At 57.1% G+C, this 24043-nt stretch overlaps 1 protein-coding gene across 1 annotated transcript in view; it reads left to right on the forward strand.

The window, feature by feature from the left end:
• The window catches only part of ARHGEF17 (Rho guanine nucleotide exchange factor 17), a 54577-nt gene extending 32144 nt beyond the window's left edge, over positions 1-22433 (forward strand). The window contains exons 2-21 of the mRNA XM_028115951.2: positions 4794-4871; positions 10130-10312; positions 12429-12545; positions 12768-12860; positions 13102-13278; positions 13610-13660; positions 13912-14021; positions 14128-14213; positions 15806-15924; positions 16257-16470; positions 16998-17071; positions 17659-17858; positions 18029-18327; positions 18761-19010; positions 19291-19377; positions 19683-19750; positions 19980-20128; positions 20578-20752; positions 20867-21136; positions 22036-22433. Of these exons, the coding sequence (XP_027971752.2) occupies positions 4794-4871; positions 10130-10312; positions 12429-12545; positions 12768-12860; positions 13102-13278; positions 13610-13660; positions 13912-14021; positions 14128-14213; positions 15806-15924; positions 16257-16470; positions 16998-17071; positions 17659-17858; positions 18029-18327; positions 18761-19010; positions 19291-19377; positions 19683-19750; positions 19980-20128; positions 20578-20752; positions 20867-21136; positions 22036-22232 (2997 nt within the window). The 3' untranslated portion in view covers positions 22233-22433. The remainder of the gene's footprint in view (positions 1-4793; positions 4872-10129; positions 10313-12428; positions 12546-12767; positions 12861-13101; positions 13279-13609; positions 13661-13911; positions 14022-14127; positions 14214-15805; positions 15925-16256; positions 16471-16997; positions 17072-17658; positions 17859-18028; positions 18328-18760; positions 19011-19290; positions 19378-19682; positions 19751-19979; positions 20129-20577; positions 20753-20866; positions 21137-22035) is intronic.
• The last annotated feature ends 1610 nt before the right edge of the window (positions 22434-24043 follow it).

The raw sequence follows: 24043 nt of genomic DNA on the forward strand, positions 1-24043 counted from the left end.
ACAAAGCTCACCCTGCCCTCACTCCTGATTAAATGGGTCTGGGATGTGTTCTGGCATCACCTGAAATTTGAGGACCAGGTCCTGGGGATCATGCTTGGAAACATTCTGGAGCATTATCCGGTGATGGTGGTGGGGGTTGTAAATACCTGAGCGCAACCCACCATGGTGGGGGATGGGGTGGAGAGAGAGAGGGCAGGAATCCACTAGGACTGTCTCAAGTATAGGACACAGGTGTCCACTGGGTAGGGTGGGAGTAGGCATGACTCAGGGTGGGCCCTTTCCTCTATCAGGCCCTAATGCTCTGCCCCCTACCCCGGACGGTAGAACAGTGTCAGTTTCCAGGGATGTGCATGTATTGTGCCTGCTTATAGCTGTGTGAAGCGGAAGCATGTGCCACCGTGCAGCACTGGGTCAAGTTCATGTCTGTCAGGGCTCAGGTCTGCATGGGACTACGGCGATGTATGTGCACTTGGCCCTCACCCACAGCTGTATACCAGTCAAGGCCGGAGGGCAGGTTTCCATGTATATGGGCCTGTTCCGTGTAGATTCGTGCATGGCCCTGTGTGTGCCTGTGTGGGTACAGGTGTGGACAAAGGGTCCATGTCTCCCAGTATACTGGCCTTTGTCGACGGGTGTGCGCCAGCTTCTGTCCTCTGAGGGGGATGGGTCCGCAAGCGGAGGCCTCGGCGTGCGGCAGCGGCGGGGGCGAGGCCAGGCCGCCCTCTGCGTGTTGGGGGAGACGGGGCGGGCGGAGCGGGGTGGGGGTGGGGGCCGAGGGCGGGGACTCCCCTCCGCTCCCCCTCCCCCGCGCCAGCCGCGCCGAGCGCGCCAGGCTCGCCCGGCGCCCTCGCTGAGCGGAGGAGGCAACAGCGCCGCCGCCCGGACCATCACGATCAGATCGACGCTGGGACTGACACCGCGACCGCCGCCGCGGCCGGGCTGAGCCCCCGGAGGGAGCGACGGTGGGAGAGAGGGGGCCCGCCTTCCCTCGCCGCCCCGGCACCCCCGCCCTGGCGGCGGCTCGGCCGCATGCTTCAGATGGTAAAGACCCTGGCCCAGTTCACCATCGCGCTGGAAGACATGCGCGATCTGGGCCCGGCCACCGCCTCCGGGGAGCCCGCCGGGAGCAGCGGTACCGACGCTGAGGAGCCTGGGGAGGCCCAGGTACCGGCAGGGGGAGAGACAGCCAGGGACCTGGGCCAAGACCTAGAACCCAGCGGCCCCGGGCCTGGGGGAGGCATGGGTAGATGCTGGGGCGCAGGACCAGGAACTTGGATCAGGCACACCAGCCGCCTGGGAGGGCCCGGGGGCTCAGAGACAAGTGATGGGGGCAGGGAGACTGAGGGTATGAGGAGTCCTGGCAGGGGTGGTGTGGCTGGCAGGGCCCTGAGGTTTGGTGCCACCAGAGTGCAAGCTTGGGATGGCAGAAGGGCTGGCAACCTCAATCGGGGTGGGGGGCCTGTACCCCGAGACCCAGCCTTGGCAAGGCCTAGTGGTTCGTTGTGCGTGATATGGGTCAGCGTGTAGGCAGAGCCTGTCTCCAGACGTATTCTGGGTTCACAGGCTCCGGAAGGAGAGGTTTTATCAGCCTCTCTCCAGCAGGCCTGTGGCAGTCCCCAGGTGTATGTGTGTGCTGGGGGGATGGGGCGTTGGGAGTAGCTGCTTTTGCTCCCGGCTTGCCATTCTCTCCCTGCCACTGGACCCGCTGGGCCTGGGAGGTGTCATGCTGTGGTGGCAATGGTGGTGTCCCCATTCCTGGCTCCGTGCTCCCCTCCGGGGGAAGAGGAGGGGGGAGGCTTCCAGGGGCTGTGTTCATGCCTTTGTGTGTTTCTCTGGGCCCAGACTCTGATTGTCCTGCTCTCCTGGGCTCCCATGGGGGCTCTGGTTCTGTGTTCCTCCCCATGCTGTGGTGTGTGTGTTTCTCCCCGCCACCTCACATCTCTGGGCTGAAGGCCCTGGTTCTCAGCTAGGTGATTTGGCTACATTTCCTTTTGGTCTCTTTGCGGGGTGTCTGGCGTTTACAGCTTCTTCTGTGTACATGTGTGTCTGTCTTCATGCTGTGTGTATAGGGTCTTAAGCTTTGGGTCATGATGTCCCAATCATACTGGTAGGAGAGGCCCCCCTCTATCTTCCTGCCATATCCCTTCAGCCCCCCTCCCTCTCCCACTTCAGCGCCCCCTGTAGTAAAGGTCTGAGGATGGGGCTCTTGAGGCTCTGAGGGGAGGCTGGGCCTCTGGGGGAGGCTAGGCCTACAGGGCTGTCCCGCCCAGAACAGGTGGGCCTGCTGATCTGCTTGACAGCTGCATTGCCCGTCTCCTGCTTCCCCTGGCTCCCCCACCCCCACATGCATTCACACCCGTGTCTGGGCACGTGCAGAAGGGCACTCCATGCAGTGACAGGGAGCTGGCCTTAATTTCCGTGCCTCTACCTGACAGCTGAGTGACAGCCCACTGTGCTTTCAAGCAGGAGGAGGCTGGGAAAGGCGGGTGTTGCAGCGTCAGCCTCCCTGCGTGAGTTACCCCAGCTCTCCCTCCCTCAGGAGGCCTCCCTGCCCGTGACCCTAACCCCTGGGCCTAGCAGGCCCAGGGAGTGGAAGGGGGAGGGAGGCTGGGCCACTCAGGGCTGAGCCTGGCCTGGTTCTACTCTCAGGGAGCTCCCTGTCCAGCAGGGAGATGAATATAGATGAACCATTTTGCTGAGGTAGAGTAAGAATGGACATTGAAGACCCAGCGTGCATGGAGACAGCTGCCCTGCTTCCCAGCTCCTTGCTTTCACAGTCTTGGGAGGAAGGCATTATTCATTCCGTTTCATAGAGAACGTGGGAACCTAGGGCAGTTAGGTGACTCTCCAAGGTCACACAGCTAGTAAGGGCATAGCCGGGGGCCCTGTGGCCCTTGGCTGGCCAGTCAGTCTGGGCAAGAACTCTGGGTGCTTGGGCCCTAATACTCAACATGAGGTGGCTAAAGAGACTCGGGCTGGGGCGCCTGGGTGGCTCAGTCAGTTAAGCGTCTGACTGTTGGTTCCAGCTCAGGTCATGATCTTGGGATTGTGAGCTTGAGCCCCACATCAGGCTCTGTGCCCAGTGGGGAATCTGCTTGAGATTCTCTCTCTCTCCCTCTGCCCTTCCCCCTGCTCTTGCACACACTCTTGTTCTCTCTCTCTCTCTCTCTCTCTCAAATAAATCTTTAAAAACCATGAAGAGACTCGGTCCTCACTCTGCCAGTCACTGGCTGTGTGACCTTGAGCAAGTCAAGTCACCTCTCAGACTTGACTACCTCACCTGTAAAGTGGAGATGGTGACACCTTTGAGTGTAGGCAGAAATGAGCCAAATCTGTGAAGTGCTGAGAGGGCCCTGAGGGATGAGGGGATTGGGCATCTGCGCCTTTCCTTGGGAGGCCCTTCTGACCTTTGATGCTCTCCCAACTCTCCATCCTGGGCTGGGCCCAACTGGTGTTCCTTCCTACTAGAAGCCGCCCTGCTGTTTTAAAGGCCTTTGAATCACTGAGGATAGATGATCTGGCTGTAGCTGGGGGCTCTGAGGCAAAGCCCAGTGTCTTCTCACCCATCAGAGCATGCAGCTGGTAGGGGTGGGGCAAAGCCAGTCTCCTCCCCTCCCGCAAGGGAGAGCCATTCACACCGCCCCCAACCGTGAGTTCCTAGCACAGGAGCCTACTTTTCTGAGTGTGTCTCATTGTTGACAGGTTTGGGGACAGACCTGGCCCTGAGTCCCTGAGTCAGAGGGAGGGGGTTACAGGGAGGTGGGCATACCATCTGGTGAAGCCTTCCTGGAGAAGGAGTGGGCCAGAGGCATAGGAACTGGTGGCAAGGAGCAGTAGGTAAGCTGGGTCCCAGGGAGTCAAACACAGAGAAGGCATCCTCTGTCTGGCTTCTAGCAAAGCCTTCCCACAGAATAGGGCTGCCCTGTCAGGGATGCACACCCTATCCCTGGAAGTGTGGGTGCAGAATCTGGGTGACCCCTCAGGGATTCCCTACTGCTGACCATCTGATACTTAGGATGGAGGCATTAGTTCGTGGGTCTCCTTTCCCCGATCCTTAAAATGGGAAGAAGAACAACATCTACCTCACAGGGTGGCCAGGACGATGAAATAACATATGCTTAGAACAGTGCTTGGTGTGGAGTAGGGCTCAGTTAACCTTTTTAACTGAGAGAACTGATATCCAGCCTTGTCTGAGAGTGGGTGAACCCTGCCCCTACCTGGCTGTGTGACCTTTGACACTGACTTCCCCTTCCTGAGCCACCTTTTCTTCATCTGTGGCAGGCGGCCACAGTTTGCACTCTCAGGGATGGCATGAAGCCCAGTCTAGTAGGGTCTGACTCCATAGCACTGAGCCGGAAGGAGGGGTTTTCAGAGTTTGCAGCTGGAGTGGGGAGTGGCCTGGAGGCATCTTCCTTTGCAAAGGTGAGAGGTTATTGATTGTTTTGAGTCCTTTTCAGGAGCCCAGTGGGTAACCTCAAAGTGCACAGGAGATCATCAGCTCTGCCAGCAGCCATGGGGGTGGTGATGGAGGAGTAAGGGGCACATCCTGGAAAGGGGGGCATTTGAGATGTAGGGGGAGGGTGCTCCCTGCACAGGGAGGATGAGAGTGAGTCCCTGGCCGAGTGGAGGTCCATGGTGCTCTGGGGTAACAGCCAGCAGCCCTGGACGGTGGGAATGCAGGCCTTGAAGGCCAGGGGGAGGATGAGGGTGGGCTCTCTGGGTCCAGGTGACTGCAGGGGGCTGGGTCTGAGGGGAACAAGGCACTACTCACCCTCTGCCTTCTGTCCCCCAAGGACATGCGGAAGCACGTGACCATGACCCTGCTGGACACAGAGCAGTCCTATGTGGAGTCGCTGCGCACCCTGTTGCAGGTGAGGCTCAAGGCTGGACCAGGCCCCCCGAGAGTGGCCGTTCTGAGTCTAGGAGGCCATCAAACATGTGGGAACAAACCCATTTTGTGGACAGGGGATGGAGGCTAGAGAGGAGAGAGGAATGACCCTGGGTAACATCACCCCTCCATGGAGAATCCCCCATCCTGTGACTACCCCAGAGAAGGAAGCCCCCTCCAGGGTGGAAGAGAACATAGAGGGGACTTAATAAGGCCCGACAGGCCACCCCAGGGCAGGTGCTCCCTCCTTTTACTGTCCTGCCACCTCCCCCTGGCGGCCCTGTGCCTCAGCTTAAATCTGTGCCCCCACCAACTGTAGCCCCGTCCATTTTATTCATTGACTGGGAAAATAATTGTTGAATAAAATGTTGAGCACCTGCCATGTGCCAGGCCCTGTTCCAGGTATAGGAAACATGAGGACAAATAAGAGAGACAAGCTGCGCCACAGGACCTCATTGTCCCGTTGGGGACATAGTTGAGTATATGGTCACTCTCAAAACATTGAGGGGGCACCTGTGAGGTGTGGGTCAGGGTATTTTTCCCTGGAGGACGTGCTGGCTTCCTCCCTACCTGTCTTCTCAGCAACAGGAACAGCACGTGCAAGTCAAGTAAGGAGAGGCTGGCACAAAGCACAAAGGGTTGGTCCTCTTGGGGATGCTGGGGGAGCCAGCAGGAGCCATGTGGTAGGGCCCTTGGATACCAGGAAGAAGGTTTGGACCCTACCAGGGGCCCTGGAGAGTCAGCAAAGGGCTTTGAGCCGGGGCGGCATTGGGTCATCTGATTCATGCTTTATAAAGTCTGTGTGACTGCCAGGAAGGTGGGCAGCAGAAGAGGGGGCCAAGGCCACTGAGGGTCGGCAAGGGAGGAGAGGCCAGGACCAGGGCAGAAGCCACAGGGAACGAGCGTTGGGACAGACATTCAGGAGGTGCACTGGTCAGGCCTGGCACAGTAGCTGCTCGGCTGTGGGATGAGGCCTGGACTCCTGGTCTGGGTGAAGGCAGCACTGGAGGAACCCCACGTGTGAAAGTTGGGGCGAGATGGCCAGGTCAGGTTCTGGCGTGGGAAAGCCCCTGAGTCAGGACGCACGTGCGGGCCTGGGGCCCAGGGCAGAGGGCGTGGATCCCAGCTGAGGTGGGGCCTGGCAGGTACGGTTGAGGACGAATTTACTCAAGCCATGTAGGCAGAGTGAAAGCAGAGAACAGAAGGTAGAGCCCTGGAAAGATCCAGAGTGTTCATTCATTTACTCCACAGATCTGCAACGAGCATCTTCTGGGTGCAGACCGTGTTCTCAGTGAGGGTTCAGCGGTGAGCATGAGTGATAAGGTCCCGTCCCCTGTCCCCTGGAGTCTATGGCAGAGACTGACAGTAACCAGTCACACAAACCATACGTGAGGACAAGTGCGGGTGCAAAAGTGCACGGAGGGTGTTTCTGTAGCAACTGAGTACCGTTCAGCCAGAAAAGGGAGGAAATTCTGACACGTGCCACAACACGGGTGAACCTCGAGGACGTGATGCTAAACCGAAATGAGCCAGTCACAAAAGGACAAATACTGTATGATTGCGCTTCCATGGGGCACCGAGGGTGGCCAAGTTCATAGAGACAGAAAAGTCGAACAGTGCTTGCCAAGGGCTAGGGAAGGGGAAGTGGGAGTTAGTGTTTAATGGTTATGGCGTTGTGGTTTGGGAAGATGGGAAAGTTCCGGAGATGGATGGGGACGATGGTTCCACAACAACGTGAGTGTATTTAATGTGAGTACTGAACTGTACACTTAAAAATGATTAAAATTAACAAATTTTATGATGTGTATTTTGCCACACAAAAAAATACATTGTTTTTATATATTAAAAACAAGCGCACAGAAAGAGAACACAGAACGGGGGCCTGCCCTGGTGTCAGAGGCCAGGGAGGGCTTCTCTGAGGCTGGGGTGTTCAGTGGAGACCTGAGGGATGGGTGAGCGTTCAGCAGCGGGAGAGCCTGGAGGGAACCATTCGGGCAGCGGGTACAATAGGAGCAAAGGCCAGGAAGCTGGGAGAAACCTTGAGCAGTTAGCCATGGAGAGGTGGCCGGGGTGACTGCTGTGCCAGGTGCTGGGACACAACCAGAATGCCATCTTTAAGAGATGCCCTTGGTTGCCAGGCAGCAGTAGCCATGCTGGGGTCCAGCAGAGCGTGGGGTCCTTTGTGGTCCCCTAGGTGGGAGTTGAAGGCATTGGGGTCAGGCAGTCCAGGGTTTGAGTTACTTGCCTCCCTGCTGGGTGATGCTAGCCTAGTCACCTCACTTCTCTGAGCTTCGGTGTTTTTGTGCGCAAAATGTGACTAATTATACCCGTGTCCCAGTGCAAGGGTGCAAAGGTAACGAGGCTGCTCATGCCTTGTTCACACACTGGAGGCCGGCGGGACCCGGGCGTGTCTCTCTACCTTCGAATCTCCTGGCCAGTTCAGCGCTGCACGCGTGGAGGCTTGCAGGACCTGCTGGTGGAAAAGCTAAGGGGGGATAGTTCTCAGGAGGCCAGATTGAGAGTGTGGGTGGCGAGGGGTGGAGATGGGCAGGAGAGTGTCAGCCGAAACCCAGGACTGTCACTCAAGGCAGCCCTGGTGTGTCACAAGGACTGGGGTCCAAGCCAGGCCACCAGTGTTCGAACTTGGCACTACCTCCTGACCGGCCATGTCACCTGGAGCAAGTTACATAATCAGTCTCTGCTTCAGGGTCCTTGTCTGCGTAGTGGGAATAATAATGGCACCTACCTCTTGAGTTCAGGCTGCAAGAGAGATGCATGTATAATTTAGCATACCGCCTGGCACGTCTGCACGTGTGCATGTGTGCGTGAGTGCATGTATATAAAATCACATCTAATCTTTACATTAACGTTGTCAGGTAGATATTATAACTCCCTCTTCGTATGAGGAGATGAAGGCTCAGAGAGGTTAAGAAAACTGCCCAGGGTCATCCAACTATTAAATGGTATTCTAGTCCATTTGGGCTGCTGGAACAAAAATCCCACAGACTGGGTGGCTTGAACAAATACAGATTCAGTTCTCATAGATCAAGGCGCTGTCAGATTTGGTGTCTGGTGAGGACCCACTTCCTCCTTTTCACTGTGCCCTCCCTGGTGGGAGGGCTGAGGGAGCTCTCCGGGACCTCTTGTAGAAGGGCACAAATCCCATTCATGAGGGCCCTGCTCACATGACCCACTCACCTCCCAAAGGCCCCGTCTCCAAATACCAGCACGCTGGGGACTAGGTTGGAGTGTAAGGATTCTGGGGGGGAAACAAGTGGTAATACTGAGAGCTGACGTTTATTGAGTGCTTCATATGTGCACTTTACATAAGTTAAATCATACAAATCTCATGATAACCCTCATTTTACAGATGATGAACCTGAGACACAGAGACGTAAAGCAACTGTTCAAGGTCACAGAGCCGGGAATTGCCACACCCTGGGGTGAATCCCTGTCAGTCTGACTCTAGGGCTCTCCCTCTCACCAGCTAGTCTGCATTGTCTGAGCATATCGGTGCTATTCAAGCTGAGACTGGACTCCACAGCCCTAGTGTCCCCTCTCAGTGACCACTGCCACCCACACTGACTGGTATCGTTCCTGCAAGCCGAGAGTTTTGTTCTCTTTATTTTATTTTTTAATTGAGGCATAGTTGACAGACAGTGTTACGTTAGTTTCAGCTGTAGGCCAGGAGTTTAAAATGAAGAAATACCAAGGTTAACAGCCAGAGGCGATGGGGTTTGAACCCACGTCCTAAGGCTACACCTTTCCTCAGTGTCACCTTCACCCTTTGAGTCTTTCTTCAACCCCCGAATTCCCAGCCAACAACCCCCCCTTTCCCTGACCCAGCCCCCTTCTCCCAGCACTCCTGACCCTGTCTTTTCCCCATAGCACTTACTGCCTTCTAACACACGTGTCATAATTTCATTATTTATGGTGTTTATTTTCTGCCTCCCTCCACTAAGGTGTCAGCTCCACAAGCACCGGGACTTTTGTCTGCTCTCAGGTGCCGCCTGGTGCTTAGAAGGCGGGACACTCAGTAGTTGCCCAGCAAGTACACCATGAGTGGGTGCAGGTGTTGGTTCCTAGGAGGTTCTGGATCGGGGTCTCTGCTTAGTCTTTCCTCCCACTGTGCGCCTGCTCCTGTGTGGGATGCAGTTTAGCTCCTCTCCGTGTGGGGCAGCAGCGCCCACCCCCCCCACCCCCCTGACAGAGAAGACCCTGGCTCAGACTGGCCTAAGAGCTGTAAGAGGGAGGCTGCCTGCCTGTCTCACCATCACCCCCTGACCTTCTAAGAATCCCCAACCAGGCAAGAGGATTCTGTTGAGCTTGACTTTCTCGAGGCTGTTTTATCAAACAAGCCAATTTTTAAAAATGTTTAATATAAATTTTACTGCAACATTGTGTTACTTTTTCAAACATCCTCAATTCTTGGGCTTGTAGTTATAGTTTCGGCCAGTAGAGGACAACCGCTCCGTGAGCACACCTGCCGCAAGCAGGGCTCTTCATTCTCAAGAAACGGGCGGTGAAAGCAGATTTGAGGTGAAGAAAAGGAGTTTTAATCAGACTTGACCAGTAGACCTGAAAACCATGAAATCAGTACTCAGATAGTGGCACTAAAGGCCTCCCAGGCACCCTCTTGCTTTATTTTCCCCACAGCAGTTCTCAAACTTTCCACGTGTAACTGATTCTAAGATTAACATCTGGAACTCCAGGTTCATCCTATAATTAATGGCATATAATAACTTAATTGGCAGCTTTTTTTTTTTTCTTAAAGATCTGATGAAATGTGGGGGGTTTTTTTTGTTTCTTTCTTGTATTTTGTGTTTCATCTGACTAGATTGTAAGCTCTACTAGGGCAGGGAGCTTGGTCTTCCTTGTTCACTGCTGACCAGTGGCTAGCACATAGTGAGTTCTCAATAAATCGTCTGCTGAGTTAGTGTGTGTGGGTCTCCCAGGAGGCCAGTCTTCTTGCTTTCCTCACTCCAAGCTCTGCTTGTCCGTGCATCCAACAAACCTTTCCCGAGCCCACTAACCCCCGTCTTATGCCAGGCCCCGAGCCGCACAGTGAGGGGCATGGGGATAGGTCTTCCTGTCTCCCTCTTAGAGCGGAGTCTAACAAGGGAGATCCGGGAGGCATGGCCACTGAGTCACAGGCCCAGGTGATTTCGTGTGCACCTATGCCAGGGGGTTGGGGTGCTGTCCTTCTGAGGGTACCCCCACTGACCTGTGGGGGACCCCCAGGGCTACATGCAGCCGCTGAAGCAGCCAGAGAACTCCTTGCTGTGTGACCCATCACTGGTGGATGAGATCTTCGACCAGATCCCCGAGCTTCTGGAGCACCACGAACAGTTCCTCGAGCAGGTGCGGCACTGTGTACAGACCTGGCACGCCCAGCAGAAGGTGGGAGACCTGCTTGTCCAGTCGGTGAGTGGCCCTGCTTTCTGCTGCTTCAGCCCCCACAAGCTTGGGCCCCTCCTGGAAGGGGATAGCTGCTGCCATGGACCCCTCACCCACACCCACTCCACCTGGACACTGACTCTGATCCCAGATCCAACCCCAGGACTCGAGCAGACACTGGCAGTGACTCCGGCCCTGGGGTTGACCTGAACCTGGACACCACTAAACCCCAGAGTTTGGCTAGACTCTGGCGTGGGCCCCAGTCCCAACCAGTTACTGACCCTGATCCTGGACCCAGCTCTAGTTGCTGACACTGACTCGACCCTAGTCCTGACCTTGAGCTGGTGCTGACACAGACCTCAGTGGATGCTGTTACTGATCTCAACCCTTACCTTGACTAGCTCTTTTCTCCATCCAGCATTTTAATAGGATAGCTAACTATTTGGCACTTATGAACTAGCCATTATTCTAAATATATCATATATGTTCACAAGTCTAGGAGAAAGGTGCAGTTATTCCTCCAAGTTTAAAGTGGTTGACTCTGCAGCGTGGAGAGAAAGTATCTTGATCAAAGTCACAGTTAGTGAGTGGTAGAGGGTTCAACTCCAGGAAATGCGGCCCCAGTGCCCACACTCTGCCCCACTCGCACCAGGAGCTGACCTCTGCCTGTGAGGCTCTTCAGGATCCTACCATAGTGAATGGGACCTTAGAAAACGTATTGGCTGCAAAACTCAAAAAGAACTGCAAAAGCAAAACTAGTAAACATTTAATTACGTGTCTGTAAAAACATAGCATGCCATTTTCTTTAATTGTTACGTTTAGTGTTCATTTATACGAGGTTAATTACGTTTGAAAAAACTTAAGGTACATTTTATTTGGCCAGAATTCCCAAGAATGCATGGTGATGACTGATAAATCATAGCCAAACACAAACTAAAATGGTTACTCAGAGCCAAATAATTTCAAAAGCAAAATGGTAAAACTCCTTCCAAAAATTATACCAGCAAAAAAAAAAAAGTCTTATCTATTGTTGTGCGATGTGGATGTTTTTTCATGTGTTAGTGATGATGCGGGTGGGCCTTGAGCCTAAGAAGGTCTTAGAAGGTGCCTGCTGATCAGGAACTGATGTGACAAACCCTGATGGGACCCCTGTTGAGTGCTAACACCTCAAGGCCATCACCACCCTCAGTGTCCCCAGGCTCATCCCCTGTCTGGACTTGGATGCTGACCCTGGTCTGATGAGCAGAGGCCCTGGTCCCAGGAAGGGATCAGCAGAGAATGCTTTGCCCCAGGGTGGGCTGGTGGGTAAGGGCTGTCTTCCCCTCCGAGTTGCTGCGGCCTCCCCGGGCCTGGGGAGGGGGACAGTCAGCACCTTAGAGACACAGGGGCTTGTGGGCCCAGAGGGGCCAGAAACAAACACCACCACAGGTCCCCTAGTCCATCCATGGTACAGCTGACACAGGAACCAGAGTATCCCAACTCCCAGCCAGGACTTCTGACCAAGATCTTCCATATTTAGCCCAGCTGTCAGCGGGCTGTCGGGTATTAGCCACCAGCTGTGTGCCCCCACTGAGCGGGATGTTACTGGACAGGATGGGCGTGCCTAGCTCCTCACAGAGGAAAAGTCCTAGTCAGGGCAGGGAGTGCTTTCTGGAGGAGGCACAGTTGGAGCTTAGCCCTGAGGGTGGGTGAGATTCGGATGCGATAAGGGCATTCTGGTGGAGAGAATTACATGAGCAACGGCCAAGTGGTTGGAATGAGTCTGTGTCTTTCAGAGGACAGTGAGGAGGGAGACCTGCCTGGCTGGACTTAGTGGGGTGGGAGAGCAAGGGATGGAAATGCCCACTTGGAAATGGGAGAGCCTGGTCTACAGGACACATGTAGGCATATGTATGTCCATGTACATACAAACCGTAGGTAAGATACGTTGGGAGGGGGATGTGCGCACAGGTACACACCTACTCACACAGTCACACATACAATGTGTATACACGACACAGGAGCACCGGCCCCATCCCTTAGAGACCATATCATGTCCAGTTAGAGGGAAAGGATGTTGGCTTGTGAATCATTGGAAACCAGGACAGGGTGAGGTGGAGTAAGGGACACCTTAAAGGTCCCCAACCTGCCTCTTCACCTACAGTTCTCCAAGGACGTCCTGGTCAACATCTATTCTGCCTACATTGATAACTTTCTCAATGCAAAGGATGCCGTGCGTGTGGCTAAGGAGGCGAGGCCTGCCTTTCTCAAGTTCTTGGAGGTACTGTTGGCTAGCTCAGGGGGATGGACATGACCCTCACCTTGGGCCAGCTTTGGGAGGGGGCAAGAACTCCCAGACTGGGCACTGCAAGCCTTAGCCTGTGGTTCAGTCTTTGCCCTTGGGCTGGGCTGGAGGGACTGGCTGGGGATTTGTCCCTGGACATTCCCTTCTTTGCATGACATTCCTCACACGGGTGCCCATCCACCTTGTTTCTGGTTTCAGCAAAGCATGCGTGAGAACAAGGAGAAGCAGGCGCTCTCTGACCTCATGATCAAGCCTGTGCAGCGGATCCCACGCTATGAGCTTCTGGTGAAGGTGGGCATGGGGTTGGGTGGGCGGGGGAGCAAGGCTGGAAGGCACGTGAGGATGCAGGGGGCTGTGAGGCCCCTACTCAGTCAAGCCTGACATCAAGAGTCCCCAGGGGTTGGGTAGGAAAAGAAGTCCTCTCTGGAGCCTCCTTATATCATAGTCCCTCCTGCCCTAGCCATTAGTGTGGGGCCCCAGGGCCTGAAAGGGACAGCTAATAAGCAGGGGTCTTACCCCATTTCTTCCCCAGGACCTCCTGAAGCACACACCTGAGGACCACCCAGACCACCCACTCCTGTTGGATGCTCAGCGGAACATCAAACAGGTGGCTGAACGCATCAACAAGGGTGTGCGGAGTGCCGAGGAGGCAGAGCGACATGCCCGTGTGCTGCAGGAGATTGAGGCTCACATCGAGGGCATGGAGGATGTGAGTGCCCACCCCCTCCACCCATGCCTTTGTTTGCGTCTGTGGTTACCTGCAGTCACGGTCACGTCCACCTCCACAGCGGTGTCTGCAGTGCGTGTGCATCCCTGTCTGTTCAGCGTCCCCACCCGTCTCTGTCCACAGCCACGTCCTCCTCCCTGTCTGTCTCTGGCCACATGTCCTGCGGCCTGACCACACAGCATCAGGAGGACAGAGGGGATGCTGCTTCTACTGGCCTGGCCCATGGAGTGGGGCCAAGGGGTCCCCCTGGGTCTGGGGAGGAGATGGGATTAATCGTTGACCTTCAGGATGTTTTGTCCCTCCTGCCCCACAGCTCCAAGCCCCTCTGCGGCGGTTCCTCAGGCAGGAGATGGTCATCGAAGTGGTAAGAAGTCTCCTGTTGTCTACCCACCTGTTCCCATCTCCCCACTATGTTCACACTTCTGCTCATACCTGCTGCCCTTGGGCCTCCCTGCTCTTCCCCACAACAGGAGTCCCGGGTCGAGTCCCAACTCTGCCTCTGCCTCTGGGCATCTGGGGCAGAGCCCTCACCCCTCTCTGGGCCTGGCTGTCCCCTTGGGCACGGTGGGCAGGAGGGTGGGCCTCTGGGCCTGAGTCCTGCCTCGGGCTCCACAGAAGGCCGTTGGTGGCAAGAAGGACCGGTCCCTCTTCCTCTTCACGGACCTCATCATCTGCACGACCCTAAAGCGGAAATCAGGCTCCCTGCGGCGCAGCTCCATGAGCCTGTGAGTGGCCGGGGCGGGGCTGCACTTGGGCAGGGGCGGAGAAGCTGGCCCTCCCTGGGCCCCGCTGCCCCCGGCTTGGCCAGAGCACCCCCTTGGCTCCCCACAGGTACACAGCAGCCAGCGTCATTGACACGGCCAGCAAGTACAAGCTGCTGTGGAAGCTGCCGCTAGAAGATGCGGACATCATCAAAGGTGGGGCTGGCCTAGGCCTGCCCGGGGGTTCTGGGTGTCCGGGCCCTGCTCTCAGAAGCCCTCCTGGAGGGTTTGAACTGTGGCCAGCCTGGCTGCCTGTATCCATCTGCTTTTCTGCTTTTGGGGCCTCACTTTCCCAGCCAGTACAAGGGGGGTGGCATGAAGGATTGGTGTGCCCGCCACAGAACCACACCAGGACCTGTCCACGCAGACCACCTTCTGACAGGGCGGGACCTCACCTAGGCTGGGGCGGCGTGGGGAGCGCAGACACACCCGCCACTAGCCACTGACCACTCCACCAGCGTCCTATCAGACGATGACACGCTGCTCTCGTCCAGCAGTTTTGCTCATCGGGAGCAGAGACTCACTCAAGTCAGTCCAAGCAAAAGGCTGGTTGGAAAGATCCAGTTGTTTGGGGCTGAGGCTGTCAGGAGTTGAAGCGGGTTCAAGGAGCTGCTCCTTCTGCTGTGTGTACATGTGTGTCTGTGTCTCCGTCTGTCTGTCTGTCTCTGCGTCTGCCTGTTCTCACTGCTCTCAGCTTTCTCTGCTTCTTCCTTCCTTCCAACTCCTGTGATCCATCATGGCCTGTTCTGCATCTTGGCCCTTTCTCCCTAGCTGCTCCAGGATCCGAAGTTTACCTCTCTGAGTGGGGTGGTTGGTCTGGGACGGTGGTGTGGGCACCTCTGGGCTGGCAGGCAGTGCGGGTCCAGACTCTGTCCCTAGGCTCAGTGAGGTGGCCCCCAGGGCAAACTCAGGCCTGCCTCACATGGGCCCCTGTGTAGGAATACAGGCTGATGATTGGTCCAGTTTGGAACACAGGCTAGTCGATAAAATGACTACCTTTAGTTCAGGTGTCTGCTCCTGGTCCAATCAAGTGTGGTCAGAGTGGGGCGGGGTCATGTGGAAGAAACCAGGGCTGCCCAGACAGTGAGAGTTGTGGGGGGACAGTTGTCCTTCAGAAGGAGTAGAAGAAAACCCAAGCCTTAGCGTTTCTAGTACCTTCCACTGCTGTCTACTCTGCCCATTGGTGGGTTCCTGGTCCAGGGTGGACACCCCCGGCCAGGCAGTGCTGGGTGTGGGGATGCTGAGCTGGCCTGTGGGGCCAGCTACTTGGCTGTGGTCAGGTATGGGATAGGACTAGAGAAATCCAGAGCATCAGCTCATTTTCCCTCCTTTGTCGGGGAATTGAGTCCCTTGGTCAGCAGATTTGACCGCCCGAGGCTCTGGCTGCCCGGCTGACTGGCCTGTGGAGGCTGCACCGCCGAGGCTTCCGGTGTCTGCTGGAGCCTGCAGAAGCTGCAGAGCCCTCTGCTGTTTATTCTTTGTGCTCGTCCAGGGAGTTCTCCAAGGGACCAGGACCCTGTGCCAAGTGGCTTTGAATCAGGCCCAGTCCCCTGTTCCCAGGCCTGGTGTTTCTCTGCGAGCTGCCTGTCTGTCACTTTGTTCCTTGGGTCTTGGGGTTGACAAACTCTTGGCTTGTCAGGCCACTCCCCACGCTGAGCTGCAGACTGTGAGGGAAGGGAAGAACGTCTGTCCAAGCCTGACCTTATCTGCCTCTGTATCTGCCCATGGCCTTCTTCTGTCCCCACCAGGGGCGTCCCAAGCCACCAATCGGGAGAACGTCCAGAAGGCTATCAGCCGCCTAGACGAGGACCTGACCACCCTGGGCCAGATGAGCAAACTCTCTGAGAGCCTTGGTTTCCCCCACCAGGTCTGTGCCCTCTGCCTGAGGCTGGGGGAATGGGGCGGTAGGGGTTCCCAGATCTGAGGGAGAGAAAACAGCCTCTTCATTTACCTGAGGAAGAGGTCACTCATCTCTGTCACTTATTGGAAGGGGAAAATACAGCCTCACCACAACTGAGGGAAGTGATGTGTTCCAGGCCTGAGGGTGGAGACACAGCTGTGTCCCCAGCTGAGGGAGGAGAGAGGGCCCATCATGTCTAGGGGGTTGGGGGGAGAGGCAGGTCCCCACTTGCATTCTCAGGGCAGGAGCAGACTGGGGGGAGCTGTCAGGGCCTGAGGCCTGGGTCCTCGTCCTGGCAGAGCCTGGATGAAGCACTGCGGGACCTCTCAGCCGCCATGCACCGGGACCTGTCGGAGAAGCAGGCGCTGTGCTACGCGCTTTCCTTCCCCCCTACCAAGCTGGAGCTGTGCACCACGAGGCCTGAGGGCACGGACTCCTTCATCTTCGAGTTCCCTCACCCTGATGCCCGCCTTGGCTTTGAGCAGGCCTTTGACGATGCCAAGAGGAAGCTGGGTAAGCCAGGCCCATGCCGGTGTCCTCCTTTCAACACGTCCAGGCAGTGGGCAGCACCATGCTGTGGTCTGGGAGATCAGGAGCCAGAAGTCCCGAGACTGCGGTGTCCTGTGCTTCAGCCCCTGCTGGTGGGAGGGTGGACTGAGGCTCCTACGGAGAAACATGGGACCTCCCCAGGGTCTCACTGGCAGGGAGGGGAATCAGGGGTTGAAAAGGGTGAGCTTAGGGCAGTGCATGCCGGGACCCACCCCCCCCGCCCTCCCCCCCTCCCCCCCCTACATACTCTCTGAGTAGGCCTAGAGCAGGGAAAGCTATTAATCAGGGTCCAGGGCTTAGAAGATCCTTAGAGACTTCTGGGTCTGCCTCCCGCATTGTACAGATGGGAAAATTGAGGCCAGGGGCAAGCAGGGCATAACCTACAGCCACCTCGTTTTCCCTTGAGAGATCCTGAAGAGCAGGGAAGGAAGGGAAATGGTCGAGGGTGAGGTGAATGCTAAGCGGTGTCTGTTTGTCCACCTCCGCTGCAGCATCCAGCAAAAGCTGTCTAGACCCTGAGTTCCTGAAGGCCATCCCCATCATGAAAACCCGCAGCGGCATGCAGGTGTGTGTGGGGGCCGGGGTTACTCGGGCGCATGTATACTCAAACCAGCACGTGTTCACGTTTTGGGTCCAACATTACGTACCTGTGTGAACATGGCAGTTGCCCCCTGTCTTTTAAGTGTACAACTCTGCACATGCATGTGGATACTACGTGTGTCACGTGCACGTAGGTGTGCCCACACACATCTATGTGTGCATGTGAACGAAGGCTGTCTGATTCCTGTGAGGTGTCTAAGTCATGCGCTTGTCAGAGTCTGCATACATTTGGACAGAGCTTACCGTTTTTCACATTTGTTACCGCATATATATGGAGTCATATTTAGGGTTTGCATGTGTGTGGATGTATGCGTACACATATGTATGTGAAGGGATGATACCGACATCACATAGGCGTACGTGCATCTGACCTGCAGAGTGGCACACGCGCTGTGTGTGTGTGTACATGCGTGCACAGAGGGGGCGTACTGGGAATTCGTACACACCCGCGCGGGCCCACCTCCCTTCGTTCCGCCGGCCACCTGGTGAGCGGTGGGGAGCTGGCCACAATTCCTCCATCCACCTTCCCCTGCCCGTTGGTGCCGTCCGCAGTTCTCGTGCGCAGCGCCGACCCAGAGTAGCTGCCCAGAGCCCATGCCCGAGGTGTGGGTGTGCAACAGCGACGGCTACGTGGGCCAGGTGTGCCTGCTGAGCCTGCGCGCCGAGCCCGACGTGGAGGCCTGCATTGCCGTCTGCTCCGCCCGCATCCTCTGCATAGGTGCCGTGCCCGGCCTGCAGCGCCATGGCCACAGGTGAGGCCGGGGCCAGTGGGGGGGCCAGTGGGACAGATCCCTGCCCCCAACCCCTCTGTGGTTGCAGGCGACTAAGTCTGGTGGACGGGGCGGGCCTAGAGGGCTTGCGGCCAAGCGGGGGCAGAGCCTCGGCTCCTGGCAGCTCTCATCCCCACTCCTACATCTCACAGGGAACGGCCGGCCTCGCTGAGGAGCGCCCCAGAGACGGCACTGGAGACCCCCGGTCCAGAACTGGACGTCGAGGCCGCGGACGAAGAAGCAGCGACGCTGGCAGAGCCAGGGCCCCAGCCCTGCCTGCACATCTCCATTGCAGGCTCGGGGCTGGAGATGACACCGGGCCCCACCGAAGGGGACCCCCGCCCGGAATTGGTGCCCTTTGACAGCGACTCCGATGATGAGTCTTCACCCAGCCCCTCGGGAACGCTGCAGAGCCAAGCCAGCCGGTCCACCATCTCCTCTAGCTTTGGCAGTGAGTGCCCAGCTTGGGGCTGTCAGGCAGGGTGGACTGCACAGAGGAAGGGGCACCCAGCAGGTACTGATGGGTGGGCAGGGGGGCTGTGACACCAAGGCCTCAGAGGGCAGTGGGCCAGTCAGGCCAGATCCTGAAGACCCTGGAATGCCCAGTTAAGTAGGGAAGATGGAGTAGGGGTGGAGTGGTTGATGCCCCTGTCCACGATGTGGTGGTGGATGCGGGCCAGGTCAGCACTAGGAGCCTGTAGTGCTAAACTGTCCCTGAGCAGAATGACAAGGCCTGAGCTATGCAGACCTCTCTGTTGGGCTGAGAGGCCCTCAGGAGGGACATGGCCAGGAGGGATGTGCTGAGGGGGGATGGGGGCCTAGAAAGATAGCAGGTCTTGGGCCGGGCAGAGGGAAATGGAGGCAGAGAACTTTGTCTCCCTCAGATGAGGAGACACCGAGCTCCAAGGAGGCCACGGCAGAGACGACCAGTTCAGAGGAGGAGCAGGATCCTGGCTTCCTGCCGCTATCTGGCTCCTTCGGGCCTGGCGGTCCCTGCAGCACCAGCCCAATGGATGGGAGAGCCCTTCGCCGCTCCAGCCGTGGCTCCTTCACCCGGGGCAGCCTTGAGGACCTGCTGAGCGTTGACCCCGAGGCCTACCAGAGCTCTGTGTGGCTGGGCACTGAGGATGGCTGGTAGGGGGGCAGGACAGGGGCTGGGGACCCCGAGCTCTCTGCTTGGGAAATCACATGGTATCCTGAAGCAGAAGCAGGAGGGCTTGGGGTCAGACCTCAGGAGTACTGCCAGCCAGGGCTGCCAGGGGGTCTGAAGCCCACAGGGAGGCTTTGGGATCTCAGTACCTTGGGCCAGCACCTGGCAGCGGGGAGATGGTGGTGGAGACAGAGGTGGAGGGCAAACTTCAGGGGCTGGTGTAGGCAAGCATCGGTCACAGGTGCGCACACCCCTGATCCACAGCATCCACGTGTACCAGTCCTCCGACAGCATCCGTGACCGCAGGAACAGCATGAAGCTCCAGCACACAGCCTCTGTGACCTGCATCCTGTAAGGCCCTTGGGTGGTCCTCCTGGTCCACATGCAGGCCTCCTCTGGTCACCCAGCTCTCCCTGCTCTACTGGCCCTTCCTTTCTGTGGAGGCTGGAGGCCAAAGGCCTCGCCCTAGGCTAGTTGTACCTCTCATATACCATGTGACTGTGGGCAAGTCACTACCTCTTCCTAGCCTCAGACTCCCCTGCCTGCAGTGGCGGTCTCTCAGGGACCGTAGCCCTCTTGTCTGTGATTCCCTTGGCCCCAGGTGACCTCCTCTGGCCTCCTGAAACCCCTGACTCCTCCTTCTTTCCCCTGTCTAGGTATCTGAATAACCAGGTGTTTGTGTCTCTGGCCAATGGAGAACTTGTGGTCTACCAAAGAGAAGCAGGTGAGTGCCTACCACACCCCACCCCGCCGATGTTGCTGGCGTAGGCACTCTCCCTGAGGCCCATGAGTCTGGAGACGTGGCTTTGGGCACCTCTCAGGCCCTCTCTGGGCTTTGGTATCCTCATGTACAAATGGGGTTTTTAGCATTTCATTTCAGGGTGTGAGGGTGAGGCTCTAGTGCAATACCAGACTGAATTTGCTCTGTTTTCCTTATCCGGCTCCCACTCCAGGCCATTTCTGGGACCCCCAGAACTTCAAGTCAGTGACCCTGGGTTCTCAGGGGAGCCCCATCACCAAGATGGTGTCTGTGGGTGGGCGGCTGTGGTGTGGCTGCCAGAACCGAGTCCTTGTCCTGAGCCCTGACACACTGCAGCTGGAGGTACCGCTGGGGGTTGGGGGTGGGGGTGGGGACAGAATTGGTGATTTGGGGTAAGCCTGGCCCGTATGAGAGGTACAACTAGCCACGGGGCCATAAGAAGGCATCCATCTGTCCAGGGAGAGGCCAATGATTGATCTGAAAACCCTTCAAGCTTTAATATGCTCTGATCACAGAGTCATTGAGTTGCAGGGGAAAAGGCAGCTCCATTTTAATTCCTGAGGCTTAAATGGGGGGGCTTCAATGAAACCAGGCTTCGCTAGGTTGGTCATCCAGACCAAGGAGCAAGGCTGCCTTTGCTGTCAGCCCAGGCGGGGTTTCTGGAGAGGTTTGGTGTGAGTTGTAGGGGTGAGGTGGGTGATGGTGGGGCACGAGGCAGGGAAGGGCCAGGGAAGGCAGGCCCGCCAGTCACCCCTGTGCCCTCTGCCTGCCCCTCCCACCGCTCCGACCAGCACGCGTTCCACGTGGGCCAGGATTCCAGCCGCAGCGTGGCCTGTATGGTGGACTGCAGCCTAGGGGTGTGGGTGACACTGAAAGGCAGCGCCCACGTGTGTCTCTACCACCCAGGCACCTTTGAGCAACTGGCAGAGGTAGACGTCACACCTCCCGTGCACAGGATGCTGGCAGGTACTGACCTCCGGCCCCCACCGCCCCGTCCCTTGGAGCCCTTCGACCCCATCGCTGAGGAGGCTGAGCCGGGGCCAGGATGCGGCCCCAGCTCTGGTCCGTCTCGCCCCCTAGGCTCGGACGCCATCATCCGGCAGCACAAGGCTGCCTGCCTGAGGATCACGGCGCTGCTGGTGTGCGAGGAGCTGCTGTGGGTGGGCACCAGCGCCGGCGTCGTGCTCACCATGCCCACCTCACCCAGTACCGTCAGCTGCCCAAGAGCGCCCCTGAGCCCCGCCGGCCTAGGCCAGGGACACACTGGCCACGTCCGCTTCTTGGCTGCAGTCCAGCTGCCGGATGGCTTCAACCTACTCTGCCCGACCCCACTGCCTCCCCCAGACACGGGTGGGTCTGTGCATCCTCCCCCAATCCAGGGATCCTGGACTTTGCTTAAGATTTGCCCTTGTCTTGCCAGAAGAGGTTTCAAGAGGGAAGAAGAGTATGGTCCAGAGCTGAAAGTGGCATATATGACAGGAAATCGGCTCCAAAGTCCCCAAAATAAAACCTTCTAGGGTATGGGGTGTGTGTAAAAACTCGGTCCAGAAGCATCACAGGAGATAGGCAGTGAGCTATAAGAACTGTAGCTTAAGAATTAGACGGTGGCCCAGCAAGGGATGCATACGGCAGGGAATCAAAGAGGACCAGAAATGCGGTCTAGGGCAAGGCGTCCAGGAGTGATGGACAGAGCGGGAAATAGCAACAGCAAGTAGAACACAGAATTTCAGGCAGGAGAGCCGTGGACTGTGAGGATTAGCAAGTGAAACGTGTTAGGAGATGGCATCCGTCAAGGAGGGCCACAGTGAGCCAAGGCTTGCTTTGACTGGGCAGGAAACCATATTCCCCCGAGGAGGTGGCTGTGGGAATCCGGAAGCAGGGAAGCCTCAGGCAGGAGCCGTCCGCGCCCGCAGAAGACCGAAGCTCCCCAGCTGGGAAGGGGCTGTTGGAAGCAGGAAGCTGGTTGAGGAGGACAGTACATGTGCGGTAGAGGGAGAGAGACAGCAGGGGTGTGGCCCTGAGAACTTATGTCACTTTTGACTAGAACACACAAATAAGAGGTAAGAAGTTGTGTGACTGCCAGGAAGTGGGTTATTTCTTTCCAAAGAAGTTCTTGGCTGACAGGAAGTAGGATCCCCCACAGAAAGTATGCCTGTCTGTCTTCCTGTCTTCTGGGGTGCAGGCCCTTAGGGGACAGCACAGCCGTCAGTCACCCCCCGGCTAATGGACCCTCTCCCTCCACCCCCCAGGCCCTGAGAAGCTGCCATCCCTGGAGCACCGGGACTCCCCTCGGCACCGAGGACCTGCCTCAGCCAGGCCTAAAATGCTCGTTATCAGTGGAGGAGACGGCTATGAGGACTTCCGGCTCAGCAGTGGGGGTGGTAGCAGCAGTGAGACCGTGGGCCGAGACGACAGCACAAACCACCTCCTCCTGTGGAGGGTGTGAGCCTGGCCGCTGTGGCCCCGGACTTGCCCTCCCACCACCCTCAGCCCGCTTGCCTCTTCCTAGCTCGCACTTCCTAGGAGACTCCGACCAGGAGCGTCCCGCCAGGGGCGCACCTGTGCCTACGTGGGCTCCCTCCCAGCCCCGCGGAAGTGTTCCTGAGGGAACACCTGCTGGCTAGCGGGCCGGGGCCTCTGCCGGCCCTCTGGGTGCTTCGGTGCTCCCAGTCATCGTGGGGGTGGGGCAGGGGGCAGTGGGCTGCCCAGGACCTCTGTCCCTGGAGCTTCTACCAAAGACACGGCCGGGCCTGGACCCCATGGGGCTGGGGAGGGCCATGTGCAATATTTGGAGGGTTTTCTGGGGGCAGTGGGAGGGCTGGGGACAGAATCCTTTCCCATGTACAGTATTTATGTTCCTTTTTAGATGTGTACCTTCCCAAGCACTTATTTATGCAATGACCTGGGCAGGGGGTGATTTGAGGAAGTCACAGAAGGGAAAAGACCTTATTCCTGCTCTGGGGCCACCCTGGGACCCTAAGCGAGCCTTCCTGGAAGGACCAATCCCCCCCTCACTACATACTTGCGAACATGTGTGCACATACACATGGGTGTGCATGTATGTGCACACACGCGCACACACACACACACACTGCATGTTCAGGGCACTAAAACATTGCCTCTCAACACACACTTTCCACGGCCTTGTCCTGATTGGCCTGCCCTCCAGTATCCAGAGCCAAGGACCAAGCACCCTCAGTCATCCAGAACCAGGTGATGACTGCAAGGGGCAATGATTCCCATGTGGGGGCCTCCCCAGGCCTTGGCATTTCCTAACTTGTTGGCAGTGCCTTTAGTCGTTTCCAAATTTGGACTTGGACAGGGCTCTCTCTCCTGGCCTGAGCAGGGAAAAGGAAAGGGCCCTTGTTCTCCTCAGAGCTGCCCCCCATCCCCTGTGTCTCATGCACTGGCACATATGGTCACCTTGGGAGGGTGGGCCTGGGAGCCCCCTCACTCTGACCGTTGAGACCCTGTCTTCACACCCTTCCTGCCAGGGCAGTCCCTCCAGGAAGAATGCCCAAAGCTGAGGGGCTGGACATGGCCTCTTCAACTGGGAACCACTTGCGGGCAGCCTCTTCCCTGCTCCCTGGCCTGCAAGAGCCAGTCTGACCCCCAGGCCCCTTGCTTCTTCAGCTACAGCTCCAAAGGTCTGGTTTCAGATGGGGTTTGTTTGGTTCTGTTTTTGTTTGGGGTGCGTGGGTCATTGCGGTCTTAGATTATGTTTCTCTTGCTACCAAACAGTCATGTATTAACTTTCCTTGGATGATGAATTTTAAAAGAGTCAATAAATAGAAACACCAAATGACCATTCCCCGTCGGTGGCATGGTGGCCCCCAGCCACCAGCCTCAGGGCTCCCCAGTTGATGGGCTTCCCAACGCCCACTCACTTGAGCAGAAGGGAGGGCTCAGAGACCCAGAACAGAAGGGTGCTGGGATGGCAAGGCCACCACTCTGCTGTGTTATCCCAGGCAGGTCGCTGCCCCTGTCTGGGCTGTAGCTCTCTTGTCAGGAAAACAAGGCCTCATGACTATTCACGGCTTTGTAACCAGGGCGACATGTTAGAGTCCCTTACAGATTACATGTGTGAATGTAAAGCATGATACATAATTATATGTCCATGTAAGTCTACATTCCCAGGCTCCCCACAGCTCCTCAGTCACTGGGCCTGGGATGGGGCTTGGGAGTCCGAAGCTGACACGGGCAGCACGTGAAAAACAAGGCGACCAGGAGACTATACATATGCTCCCAAGGAAACGG

Source organism: Eumetopias jubatus, unplaced genomic scaffold, assembly GCF_037043125.1.
Source record: "Eumetopias jubatus isolate StellerSeaLion01/CBP00866 unplaced genomic scaffold, mEumJub1_p1.0 scaffold_13, whole genome shotgun sequence".
NCBI lineage: Eukaryota > Metazoa > Chordata > Mammalia > Carnivora > Otariidae > Eumetopias > Eumetopias jubatus.